The sequence below is a fragment of the Miniopterus schreibersii genome (assembly GCF_964146895.1).
Source record: "Miniopterus schreibersii genome assembly, chromosome: 13".
NCBI lineage: Eukaryota > Metazoa > Chordata > Mammalia > Chiroptera > Miniopteridae > Miniopterus > Miniopterus schreibersii.
Genome location: NC_138113.1, coordinates 51,878,641 through 51,890,759, shown reverse-complemented (window position 1 = coordinate 51,890,759; position 12,119 = coordinate 51,878,641). Strand labels below are relative to the sequence as shown.

The 12,119-nt window shown below is 43.5% G+C and overlaps 1 protein-coding gene across 1 annotated transcript in view; it reads left to right on the top strand.

Moving 5' to 3' along the window:
* The window catches only part of LOC308566273 (solute carrier family 15 member 4-like), a gene marked incomplete at both ends in the record, with an annotated part of 44,476 nt that extends 39,401 nt beyond the window's left edge, over positions 1 to 5,075 (top strand). The window contains 3 exon segments of the mRNA XM_081156431.1: positions 4,328 to 4,700; positions 4,702 to 4,906; positions 4,909 to 5,075. Coding sequence (XP_081012557.1) covers positions 4,328 to 4,700; positions 4,702 to 4,906; positions 4,909 to 5,075 — 745 coding nt within the window.
* Positions 5,076 to 12,119: the final 7,044 nt, after the last annotated feature.

The window sequence follows — 12,119 nt, the reverse complement described above, 5'->3', positions numbered from 1 at the left end:
GTGCCAGTCAGGTGGCAGCTGGTCTGTGTTCCTCTCTGGAGGCTCTAGGGCTTATTTGGGCTCTTCCTTGCTTATTTGGGCTGTTGGTAGAACTCAGTTCCTTGCGGGGGGTTGTAGGACTGAATCCCTTGTCTTCTTGCTGGCTGGAAACTGAGGGCCATGCCCAGCTCCCAGAGGCCGCTGCACATCTTACCCTGTGATTCGCTTTCCCATCTCCAAAGGCAGCAATGCTGGGCTGAGTCCTCACGTCGCATGTCTAACCAACTCTTCTACCTCCCTGTTTTTAAAAAAATACCTCGTGGCTGTGTTTTATTAGTATAAACATAAACTTATTTTCTTTTTATAAATGTATACGTGACATACCGCATTATATTAGTTTTAGTTGTGCAACATTTCTATACCTTACAGTCTGATCATCCCAATAAGTCTAGTAACCCCCTGCCACCACTCAAAGTTATTAAGATATTATTGATTATATTCTCTGTGCTGCACATTGCATCCCCGTGACCTCTTTATTTTATAACGGGAAGTTTGTATTTCTCAATCCCCTTCACTTTTTTTTTTTTTCTCTTTTTCTGCTACCCTCCCCCTTAGCAAATTTCAGTTTATTCTCTCTCGATGAATCTATTTCTGTTTTGTTTGTTCATTTTTTTAAGATTTCTTTGCCTTTAACAAGTCTTTTATTTTTTATTGAACTTATTGGGGTTGACATTGGTTAATAAAATCCTATAGGTTTCAGGCGTGCAGTTCTATAACACATCATCTGTATATTGTATTGTGTGTTCACCACCCCAAGTCAAGTCTCCTTCCATCATCATTTATCTCCCTTAAAGCCTCTTCTGTCTCCCCTTTCTCTCTGGTGAGCACCATGCTGCTATCTGTGTCTATGAGGGTTTTTTTTAATCCCTTCACCTTTTTCTCCCAGCCCTGAAACCACCTCCCCTCTGACAGCTGTCAGTCTGTTCTCTATCTATGAGTCTGTTTCTATTTAGTTTATTTTGTTCATTAGATTCCACATATGAGTGAGGTCATATGGTCCTTGTCTTTCTCTGACTGGCTTATTTCACTTACCATAATGCTCCTCAGGTCCATCCATGCTCTCACAAATGGGAAGATTGCCTTGTCTTTTATGACCAAGTAGTAGTCCATGGTGTAAATGCACCACAGCTTTTGTATCCGCTCATCCCCTGATGGGCACTTGGGCTGCTTCCAAATCATGGTTATTGTAAATAATGCAACAATGAACAGAGAGGTGCATAGATCCTTTCGAATCAGTGTTTCAGGTTTTTTTGGATATATTCCCAGAAGCAGAATGGCTGGGTCATAAGGCAGTTCCACTTTGAATTTTTTGAGGACCCTCCATACTGCTTTCCACAGTGGCTGCACCCAATGCACTCCCACCAGCAGTGCACGAGGGGCCCTTTCCCCACGCCCTCGCCAGCGCTTGTTTGTTGCTGGAGCCATTCTGCCAGGCGTGAGGTGACATCTCATTGTGGCTTCAATTTGCATCTCCCTGATGGTTAGTGACATTGAACATCTTTTCGTATGTCTCTTGGCCATCTGTATGTCCTCTTTGGAGAAGCGTCTATTCAGGTACTTTGCCCATTTTTTAAATTGGATTGTTCATGGGGTTTTTTTGGTGTTGAGCTGTGTAAGTTCTTTATATGCCTTTGTGATTAACCCCTTGTTGGATATATCATTTGCAAATACCTCCCCCGGTTCAATAGGTGTCTCTTTGTCTTGTTGTCCATTTCCTTTGCTTTAAAAAAGTCTTTCAGTTTTGATGTAGTCCGATTTGTTTATTTTTGCTTTTGTAGCTCTTGCCCAGGAAGTTGTATCTAAAAATATATATATATTGCTAAAACCAGTGTCATAGAGTTTACTTCCTATGTTTTCTTCTGGACTTTTTGTTTGTTGGGAGTTTTTAAAAATTGTTATTATTATTGATTCAGTTTGGTTACTAGTAATTGGTCTGTTCAGATTTTCTGTTTCTTTCTGATCAGTCTTGGAGAATTATATGTTTTCTGGAATTCATTGATATTATTTAGATCGTCCAAGCTGTTGACATACAATTGTTCACAGTGTTCTCTATGGCACTTTGTATCTCTGTGGTGTCAATTGTAAGTTTTCTTTCATTTCTAATTTTATTTATTTGTGACCCCTCTCTTTTTCTCTTGATGAGTCTGGTTAAAGGTTTGGCAATTTTGTCTATCTTTTCAAAGTACCGGCACTTGCATTGATCTTTTCTATTATTTTTCTGATCTCTATTTCATTTATTCCTGCTCTAATCTTTATTATTTCCTTCCTTCTACTAACTTTGGGCTGTGTTTGTTCCTTTTCTCGTTCCTTTAGGTATCAAGTTAGATTATTTACTTGAGCTTGCTGTTTTTTTCCCTTCTTGAGGCAGGCCTATATTGCTATACATTTCCTTCCTAGAACTACTTTTGCTGTGTCCCATAGATTTTGGAATGCTCTGTTTCCATTTTTATTTGTCTCAAGGTATTTTTTTATTTTCTATTTTATTTCTTCATTAACCCATTGATTATTTAGTAGCATGTTGGTGAGCCTCCATGGGTTTGTGGGGGTTTTTTTCCAGTTTTCTTCTTGCAGTTGATTTTAGTTTCATATGTTGTAGTTGGAAAAGATACTTGATATGATTTCAATCTTCCTAAATTTATTGAGACTTGTTTTGTGGCTTAACATGTGATCTATCCTGCAGAATGTGCACTTGAAAATAATACACATTCTGTTTTTCTTGGATGAAATGTTTTGTAAATATCTACTAAGTCCATTTAGACTAATATGTCATTTAAGGCCAATGTGAAAAAGAGGGTTTGCCATTGGTTGTTTACTCTATTGTGAAGGTAGTGAGTCAGGTGTTTCTCCCCAGGTTTCCTTACATGGTCAGGGGACAAAGTCACAGATGCCCCAGCCCCTTGGGGAAATGGTGTGAGCAGAAAAACCTTAATAATGACACCCTACAGCTAATAAGTGCGGAAGCTAAAATTCAAACCCAGCTTTGCCCCATAGTTCAACCTCTCCCATGATTCCTTTCCCCAGGGTAAAGTCAGTCTCACAGGGCACTCTGTTCCCTTGTTTGCTGACCTTCTTGCCTTTCCCAGTAGTATTTCCATCTTAAAGATGACCAGCAAGAAGAGACATTTGAAGCAAGGTGGGGTTCCCGGCATTGGGGCTGCTAGGCGGGGGAGGTATTATGAAAAGCTGAACCTAATTTGTGATTACAGTAGGTGAACCACAGTCAGGTCCTGGAGGAGGTGGTAAGATCCTGACTGGGAGGCAAAAGAGGCCATGGGTGGACAATAGCCTATGGCTGACCCACCGCAATGCTTGGCAAATCAGGGCACTTGCTATGTGACCATTGATTGCACACAGAAACTAACTTGCCAGAGGTGGGATTACACACGCTCTTCTGGGCTGAGAGGAGACAGTATTTTTGTTTGTTTGTTTGGACTGTAAAATGGGCAAACATAGCCAGAAACTGCAATTTAAGAGAGGGCCATGTAAGGGGCCCAGGAATATTTGGCGCTAAAACTATGTATCCCCTGACTGGTTCTCATTGCATGGCCTTCACTCCTTAGACCTGAGCCATTCTGTGGAAGGATGTGTGTGGATAGCTAAGCTGGCAACTCACAGGGGCTTAATCAGAAAATATAGTCATCCAGAGGAGCTAAAAAAACTGAGATTGAGCATAGAAGATTGGCAATTTTAAAATCTACAGATGTGCTTATTTCAGAGTGATACCACTATTTCACTTTTACTACGTCAGGCTTGAGGCCAAACACTCTCTGTGCATTAGCCCACTTATTACTCCCCAAAGCCCTGCAAGGATTTCCCCTTTAGCAACAAGAAAACCGAGAAGTGGAAAAGTAAAGAGTGAACGTGCTGCTCAGTCCTACAGCTGTGGGACTTAAGGTCCTGCATCTGTCCAGGCAGAGCCTTTGCTGAACACCAGGAAAACACGACCTTAAGATGCATCACAAAGTTTTAGAGTAGACACGAGACTAATTTGGGGAAAGTAAAGATTACCGCAAGCCTTTGCAAAGGGTTACTAGGAGCTTGTGGAATCTCCTGGATGCCTTTTAAAAAGGGATCAGGTGCTGTTTGCAAATGTCAAAAGGTAGACACAACCCAAGGATCCATCGAAGGATAAAGGGATAAACAAAATGTGGTATTTTCATAAAAAGGAATATTATTTAGCCTTAAAAAAAAAAAAAAAGTCGGCCCTGGTAGAGCGGAGGGGCAGGTGCTTGGAGGGCTCAGGCTGGCGCACGGATGAGTTGGCACTGCCGCTGGCAGCTCCGCATAGTGTTTGCGGGCTGGCACACACGTCTGCTTTGGTGCTGCTGACACATCTGCTGGAGCGCACAGCCTTCAGCGGTGCCACAGCCAACCTGGTGCTGTTCCTGAACGCTGCGCCACTGGGCTGGGACAGCGCACAGGCCAGCCCGGCCCGGCTGTGGCTCTTCATGGACCTCACCTACCTGGCGTTGCCCTTCGGCGGCTGGCCGGCCAATGCGTGGCTTGGTGGGGATCATGCCGTCTTGCTCAGCTTGGCCTTCTACCTGCTCGGCTTGCTGGCCTTCCCGCTGCTGGCCACGCCTGCCATGCACGCAATGCTCTGCAGTCCCCCTGCCCAACCTCTTGCGTGTCTGCAACTGCTCAGAGCTGCTACCCTGATGGGGCACCCACATGCTACTGCGAGTGCTCTCCGGCCTCTCCAAGGCCGGCCTGGGTGTGGGTGCCCGCAAGGCCAACATCACTCCCTTCAGGCCCAACCAAGTTAAAGATCGTGGTCCAGAAACCACAAAAAGGCATTTTAATTGGTTTTACTGGAGCATTAATTTGGGTGCAATAGTCTCGCTAGGAGGCATGGCTTATATTCAGCAGATGTGAGCTCTGTGACCAGTTGCCACATCCCCACTGTCTGCCTCAACTTCTCTTTCCTGATCTTCCTCTGCTGCCAGAGCTTTTCATCACCAAGCCCCCCAATGGCAGTTCAAGAGTTTAGCATATTCGTGTGGTCCCCAGAAGCGGACCAGCGGACCGGGGCGTAGTGGTGAAGGCAGTGGAGCCCCTCAGCAATCTAGAACTCCAAACCGTCCGTCTGTCTGATTCATGTACGGTGTCTCGTGGAGGGCCATTTACCAAAGACCAAGTGGAAGATAGGAAACCTCTTGTGGGGATCTTTCCTATTTTCTTGGCTTTGATACCTTCCTGGGCAGTGTATTTTCAAATGCAGAAAGCGCATGTTTTAGTCTTCATTTGAGGATTCCAGGAATCTCCGGTACGTTTCCGGCAGCCAGGCCGACCATGCCCCACCCGGCGCGCATTGTCCTGTTAGTTCCCTGGAAGGACAAGCTGGTTGGTCCCATTTTGAGAAGACACGGCTTACAGCTGTTCTTAAAAAATGATCGCCGTGGGAATGTTCCTGCCGTCGCTGCTGGGATTTTGGAAAGCAAAAGGCTGAACCTCGTGAAAGAGAAAACCATTAACCAGACCACTGGAAATGAGTGTTTTGCCGTGGGCTTGCCTCTGTGGTGGTGGCAGGCCCACAGTTTGTGCCAATCGGCATCGGTGAGATATTTGCAAGTATATATAGCAGGTCTCGAATTTTGGTACCCGGCCACCCCCAAGTGTCTTCTCTGGCGTTGGGTCCTCTGTGGGCTCCGGCCTGCTGGCGCTGGTGCCCATCAAGGCCATCGGGTAGGTGAGCAACCACTTGGACCTCGGTAAGATCAGTGGTTGCTATTTGAACCATTTCTTTTTTCTTCTGGCCGCTAGTCAAGGAGCTACCCTTCTGCTTTTCCTAATTGGTTCTGTGATACACCCCTGTCAGTGATCGTGAGCGAATGGGACGCCCGCCAGCAGCAGGGCCTGGTATCTGAAGTTCAAGGTGGGTCCATTAGACTGACGGTTCAGGCAAGGAGCTGGCCGCGCACGCACTGAGGAGGGCAGGATTGTACACCGCCGTGAATGCCTCGCTTGCCTAAACCTTGCATGATACCTGGATTGTCTTTTCTTCTACCCAGATGAACTATGTAAGGGCCTCATTGTGGTTTGTCTCCTGTTATGCTGAGCCCCCCGGAGCCGAAACGCAGAGGTTTGTTGCTTCTCGCCAGTAAAGGCCCCTCTGTCCGCCCTGCAGCTGGTGTCTCCTTGACAAACCCACGGATGGAAATTCACAGTCTCGAGAGACTATGCGTATGTTCATTGGCATGTTAATATTTTAAACAAATATTATCATTATCTCCCCACAACCTGACTTTTTTTTCTTTTTGATTTACTTATATTGAAGAATGGGAGGATTTTTTTAAGAAATAAAACTGTGGTCAAATGCTGCAAAGATTTTATATGAAGGCCATGTTTATGGTTTCTTTCATAAGCCACACATCTTGCCACTGCCCGGTTCTTTGGTGCAGGCTGGGAGTGATTATGTTTATCTGTTGCTCCAAGGAGTAGTTATCCTTAAACTACTGGCATTGCTTTTGCTTTTTCTCAAGTAAGAACATGCATCAGGAAATATTTAAGACTGTGTGTCCTATCTCACGGTGCGAAACAACTTAAAAGAGAGAATACACCTTGCCTAGTCAGTCCTAAGTATAATTTCATTTTGGGCACCATCGAGAGAGACTAAAGACTAAAGACTAAAGACCCTTCCTGGGGAGATGGAAGGAAAACGTTCTCTTGAGCAGAATCAATGCAATTAAAAATAGTGGAAAGTGTTAAATGTGAACCTGAACAGTTTGACTGGTCACCAACTTTTGTATAATTATTTTACATGTACATGGGTTCTGATTTTGTTAAATAAACTATTCTTTTTGTTGCTATAAAAAAAAAAAAGGAAGAAAATTCTGACATATGCTACAACATGGATGAACTTTGTGGACATTATGTTGGGTGAAATAAGCCAGTCACCAAAGGTAAAATTCTGTGTGATTCCACTTAGATGAGGCACCTAGCGTAGTTAAATTCGTAGAGACAAAATAGAAAGGTGGTTGCTGAGAACGGGGGACGGGGCGTAGGCGGTTATTGTTTAATGGATATGGAGTTTCAATTGGGATACTGAAAAGAGTTTTATGGGCGGACCGTGCAAATGGTAGTCCAACAATGTCAATATACTTCAACGCCACCGAATAGTCTACATAAAAACGTTCAAGACAGTACATTTTATGTTCTGTGTATTTTACCACAATTACAAACCAACAGGATGGTCAATGCAGTACTTTCTGAAAGTGAGGGCTGCTCCTAAGACAGGCTGTGTCCTCAGATGTCATGTGCCATGTGCTAGGGACACTGACATACCTGTCATGTCCTGCCCTGGCCTGGCCCACGTTCCCTGATGTCCTTTTAGTTTGTGGGCTATGAATTCTGCATCCGCGCTTAGCTCTTAGTGTCTCACATGGCTGAGCACACTCACCCCAGGGCTTGGCGGGCTCGGGCCCCTGGGAGTGGTGTTTCTGTGGGCAAGCCTGCTTTGTGGTTTCCAAGACACTGACTAGGTTTCATGTCGTAACCCTGGGAAGAAGGATTGGGTGCTTTTTGCATGAAAAGACATTGTGGTCTGATTTACACGTGGGTGGGTTTTCAAAAATAATGACACGTAAGACTCGCTTTGGAATGTGTGATCCAGAAAGGAAAACAAAGTGTGATCCCATTTATGATGCAGATGGAAACACAGAAGAGTTTGTGCTGCTCTCAGATTTCCAAAAATTTTGAGGCACAACTTGTGGTGGATCAAAGAGGCCCTTTAAGTACTATTCAGAGTTTGGTGGGAGACATCTGGGATAATGCCTCCTTTGGCACCCAAAGTTCTTTTCCTCCATTGCTACTTTGCAAATCTCCGAAAGGGTTCGAGTCCAGGATTTTATGCTTTACTTTGTCCTCTCTCTTCCCCATAGCCAGGTGGAGGTGGCAGTCCCAAGTGCAGAGGCCAGTGAGGCTGGCATCTTTTTCTATGCTTACTGCCCAGTTTGTGTTTCTCTTCATGTAACACATCCTCCTGCTTTTTACAAAAAGGTTGTTACTTTTTCCATATTAAATTGTTTATAATTCTGGGTGCAAATTCTTTAACTGTTATGCATGTTGCAAATATTTTGTTCCATTCCATTGTTTTCAAACTGATTTTTTATTGTTATACACAATTGAAAAATGTACATAGCCCTTTTCTTTATGGCCTTGGCATTTTATTTCTATTTACTTTAATTAAAAAAATGTTATCTTATATTTCTTTTGATGCTTTTCTTTCTTCTTTATTTTTTAAATATGTTTTTATTGATTTCAGAGAGAGAGGAAGGAAGAGGAAGAGAGATAGGAACATCAATGATGAGAGAGAATCATCGATTGGCTGCCTCCTGCATGCCCTCTGCTAGGGATCAGGCTCGCAACCTGGGCATGTGCCCTGACCAGGAATTGAACAGTGACCTCCAGCTTCATGGGTCGATGCTCAACCACTAAGCCACACCAGCTTTTATAGTGTGCGCTTTATATTTGTTCTATGATTCATTTGGAATTCATTTTTATGTGTATGGTGTGAGGTAGGGATATAAACTCAATTTCGTCCCAGTAAACTTCGATTATCCCAACAGAATTTATTTAATTTCCCACTGATTTGCAATCCCATCAATTTCATGTTCACTTGCTTACACACACACACACACACACACACACACACACACACAATTAAATTCAAAGAGTTTTAAAGAGTATTTATCTAGCTACTGATTTAGTTTTCAAGAAAACATCTTTGGGCTCATTAAACAAATAATTTATGCTATTATATTTGTTAATTCTGCAGTTTTATTTGCTTTGCTAGTTTGTTTTTGGGGTGTTTTTTTGTTTGTTTTTGAGTTGAATGCTTATTGCATCCATTTTTATTTAAAAAAATTTTTCTTATATTTGCCTTAAAGATTGTAAATTTTTTTCAAAATCCCTCTGTGACAGCAATGTACAAGGGTGTTTTTTGTTGTTGTTAATTCTCACCTGAGGATATTTTTTCTATTGATTTTTAGAGAGAGTGGAAAGGAGGTAGGGAGGGGGAGAGAGAGAGGGAGAGGGAGAGACAGACAGAGACAGAGAGACATGGATATGAGAAAGACACACTGATTGGTTGCCTCCCACACCTCCTGTGGCAGAAGATTCAACCTGCAACTCAGGTACGTGCCCTTGACCAGGAATCAAACCTGCAACCCTTTGGCCTGTAGGCTGACATTCTAACCACTGAGCTCACTGGCCAGTGTGCAATGTACAGGTTTTGATATGCTCATCCCTGTTTATTTTAAATAGCTCGCTATTCTGCTTAAGTTTTTTCTGTGGTTTTAAAGTTCTCAGATGAATTGGGGTTTTGGCTCATCTTGCTATTTATATTTTTTGAAATTGTGTTCAGTAAAGATGCCCTCTGAGATTTCTGCCTGCAAGCCCGTTGAGGTTTTCTTTGAAGCCTAATAGTGGCCAATTTTTTCTGTGGGTTTGTGTGTTTGAAATGAATGTGTATTTTCTGCTTGTGGGTACAAAGTTCTCCATTAAATCATTCAGATCTTCCAATCCTCACTTTTCTGGGGGCCTATTTAACCTGTTGAGTTTTGGATGAGGTCTGTTACAGTTCTCACTGTGAGGTGGACTTGTCTGTTTTTTGACTTTCTATCCGTTTCTGTATTAAATATCTTGATGTATCAAGGTTGATGGCTGTAATACAGATTTTACTTTTTTATTAATTAAATATGTTTTTCTCTGTCCTCTTTGATGCTTTTATCTTTCAACTTTATTGTCTGAAAGTAACATTGCTCCAGTACCTATTTGTTAGTGTTTGCCTACTATGCTTTTTTCTTTTTAACTTCTCTTTTTATTCTTTTTGCATTATTTTGTTTCAGGAATGTCTTGTAATCCCAGAATTTCTGTCTTTATAGAAGGATTTAACCTTGAATGTTTAGTGATTACCGGTGTTTGAATCTATTCCTGCCATGTTATTCTATGTTTTATCTCTGAAATGCTACCTGGTCCTCTCCTTTTCAATTAAAATATATATATATATATGTATGTATATTTTCCTTTTGATTGATTGTGTTTTACTTTCTTTGTTATTTTAATGGATTGAAAGTAATATACCTCAATTCCTTATTTTTCTAATGATTACCCTTAAAACTTTAATTTACACATTGCACTTGTCCCCACCAATGCTGATGTAACTACATTTATGTTCCTCATCGCCCAGTGTCCCAGCTGAACAAGATGAAGCCTTAACTCTCCTCCCTCTGCCTCCCCGATTGTCATTTTCAGGTCATCTGGAATGAGCACCAAGATCATCATTAATTTTTGCTTACAATCAATATCTATTTAGATGTAATTATCTATTTTATTCTTTACTATCAATTTTTAAAATTCCCTGACTGTCTCTTGGGTTGTGCTGCATTTGCTGAAGGATATCCTTTAGTGATTCTTCCAGAGAAAGGGCCTGAAGAGTAAACTTGCTGTGTTCCTGTTAATCAGGTGTTGCTGCATTAATGCTACATAAACAATTAATCCATGGTCCTGAGGCTTATAATGGCAAACATTTGTTTTGCTGGCTTGTGGGTCTGTTGGCCGGCTGGCGTTTGGCCGCTCCTGGATAGGCTCAGCAGAGCTTGTCTTCAACTGTAAGTCAGATTTGGATCTGCCCTGTGCACCTCATTCTGGGAGCAGCAGCTCCCAGGACATACTCTTCTCATAGCAAGTCACCAGAGCTTGAGAGGCCAGGCCGGGCCAAACCTTGCAATGACATCTCAGGTTTTTGCTCACATATCATTGGCTAAGCCTAAAACCAATGGGGGGGGGGGGGGTATATTCCTTCTTCTCTGCTAAGGAGGCATTTAAGGTCCCATAGCCTAGGGAGGGAGTGAAAAACGGGAAACAATAATTCAATTTACCATGGCAGAACTGAATTCCGCCTCACAGTTAAATGATAGTTTGGTTGTGTACAGATTATTCTGCTCTGTTCTTTTCTCCCTCCCCCCTTCCTCCTTCCTCCCCTTTCCTCCTCCCTCCCCCTCCTCTCTCCTCCCCTCTCCCTTCGCCCTCTCTCTCCTTCCTCTCCCCTCCCTCTGCCTCTCCCCACCGCTCCCCCCACTCCCTCTCCCTCCCCTCCCCTTCCTTGCTCTTCATAAAGCCTATCCTCACTTATACCTGGAAGATTTTACTTGTGCTCTTTTTAGTACTTTTTACTTAAAATTTTTTAAATTTCTATTTTGATTCTTATAAAATTAATTTTGTTTACTTTTAAGTTCCTTTCCGTTTCCTCTAGAGTCTTTGGACAATTTGTTCTTCCATATAAGAGTTTGGCGCCTCTTCCCTGATGATCGTTTTCTTTAAGTATTCGTCCTTCTGTGGACGTGTCTTTCGGTTGTGTGTTGGAGGTTGTCTAAGTGCGTGTGTCCTTTCCTACAATCTAGTGATGGGGGTGTGGTGGGACAGGACAGCAGTCTCTGGATGTGGCTCTGTATCCATCTCATCTCATCTCTCATGGGGCCTTGTACGCTTCTGGTCCTCTGGGCACGCTTTTCTGGTTATCTGTCCCAGCTAGGGAGTGTTTTATTTTTATAAAACATACTTCTTTGTCATCTTTAGAGATCTGGGATGAGAGCAAAGGAAGGCACGGGTGTGCTGGCTGGTTTCTTCTCAGATCCCTTCCTACAGTCAGTTTGAAAAGGGAAGTGAGAGCCTAAGAACCCCGGAGAGGAGCAGGGAAGGGAGCCAGCTATGAAGATTCTCTCTGTGTGTCCCTTTCTGTATCACAGGCCTGGCTGAGGCTCCGGGGACCGTCACGGGGCAGGGGTGCAGATAGAGCCTGCTCTTCCCCTCCTCTGCCTCTCCTCGCCTCCCGCTCCCTGCGCTAGGGCAGCTTGGGAAGAAGCTAGCCACGGCTCGGGGCCCGCTCCCGGGGCCTTGCTGGCTGTAGGCACCCTCTGCATGGTTGGCACTCACGCGGTGGACCTCTTGGGAGGCACATTCGTGTGTTCCATGGAGGACCCAGCAGGCTCTCCCACTGCACATTTTCCCTGAAGTGGGAGAGCCCCTTGGGCCCAGGCTTTTCTTTTTAATATACCCTTTACTCCAGGAATGCCTTGCCA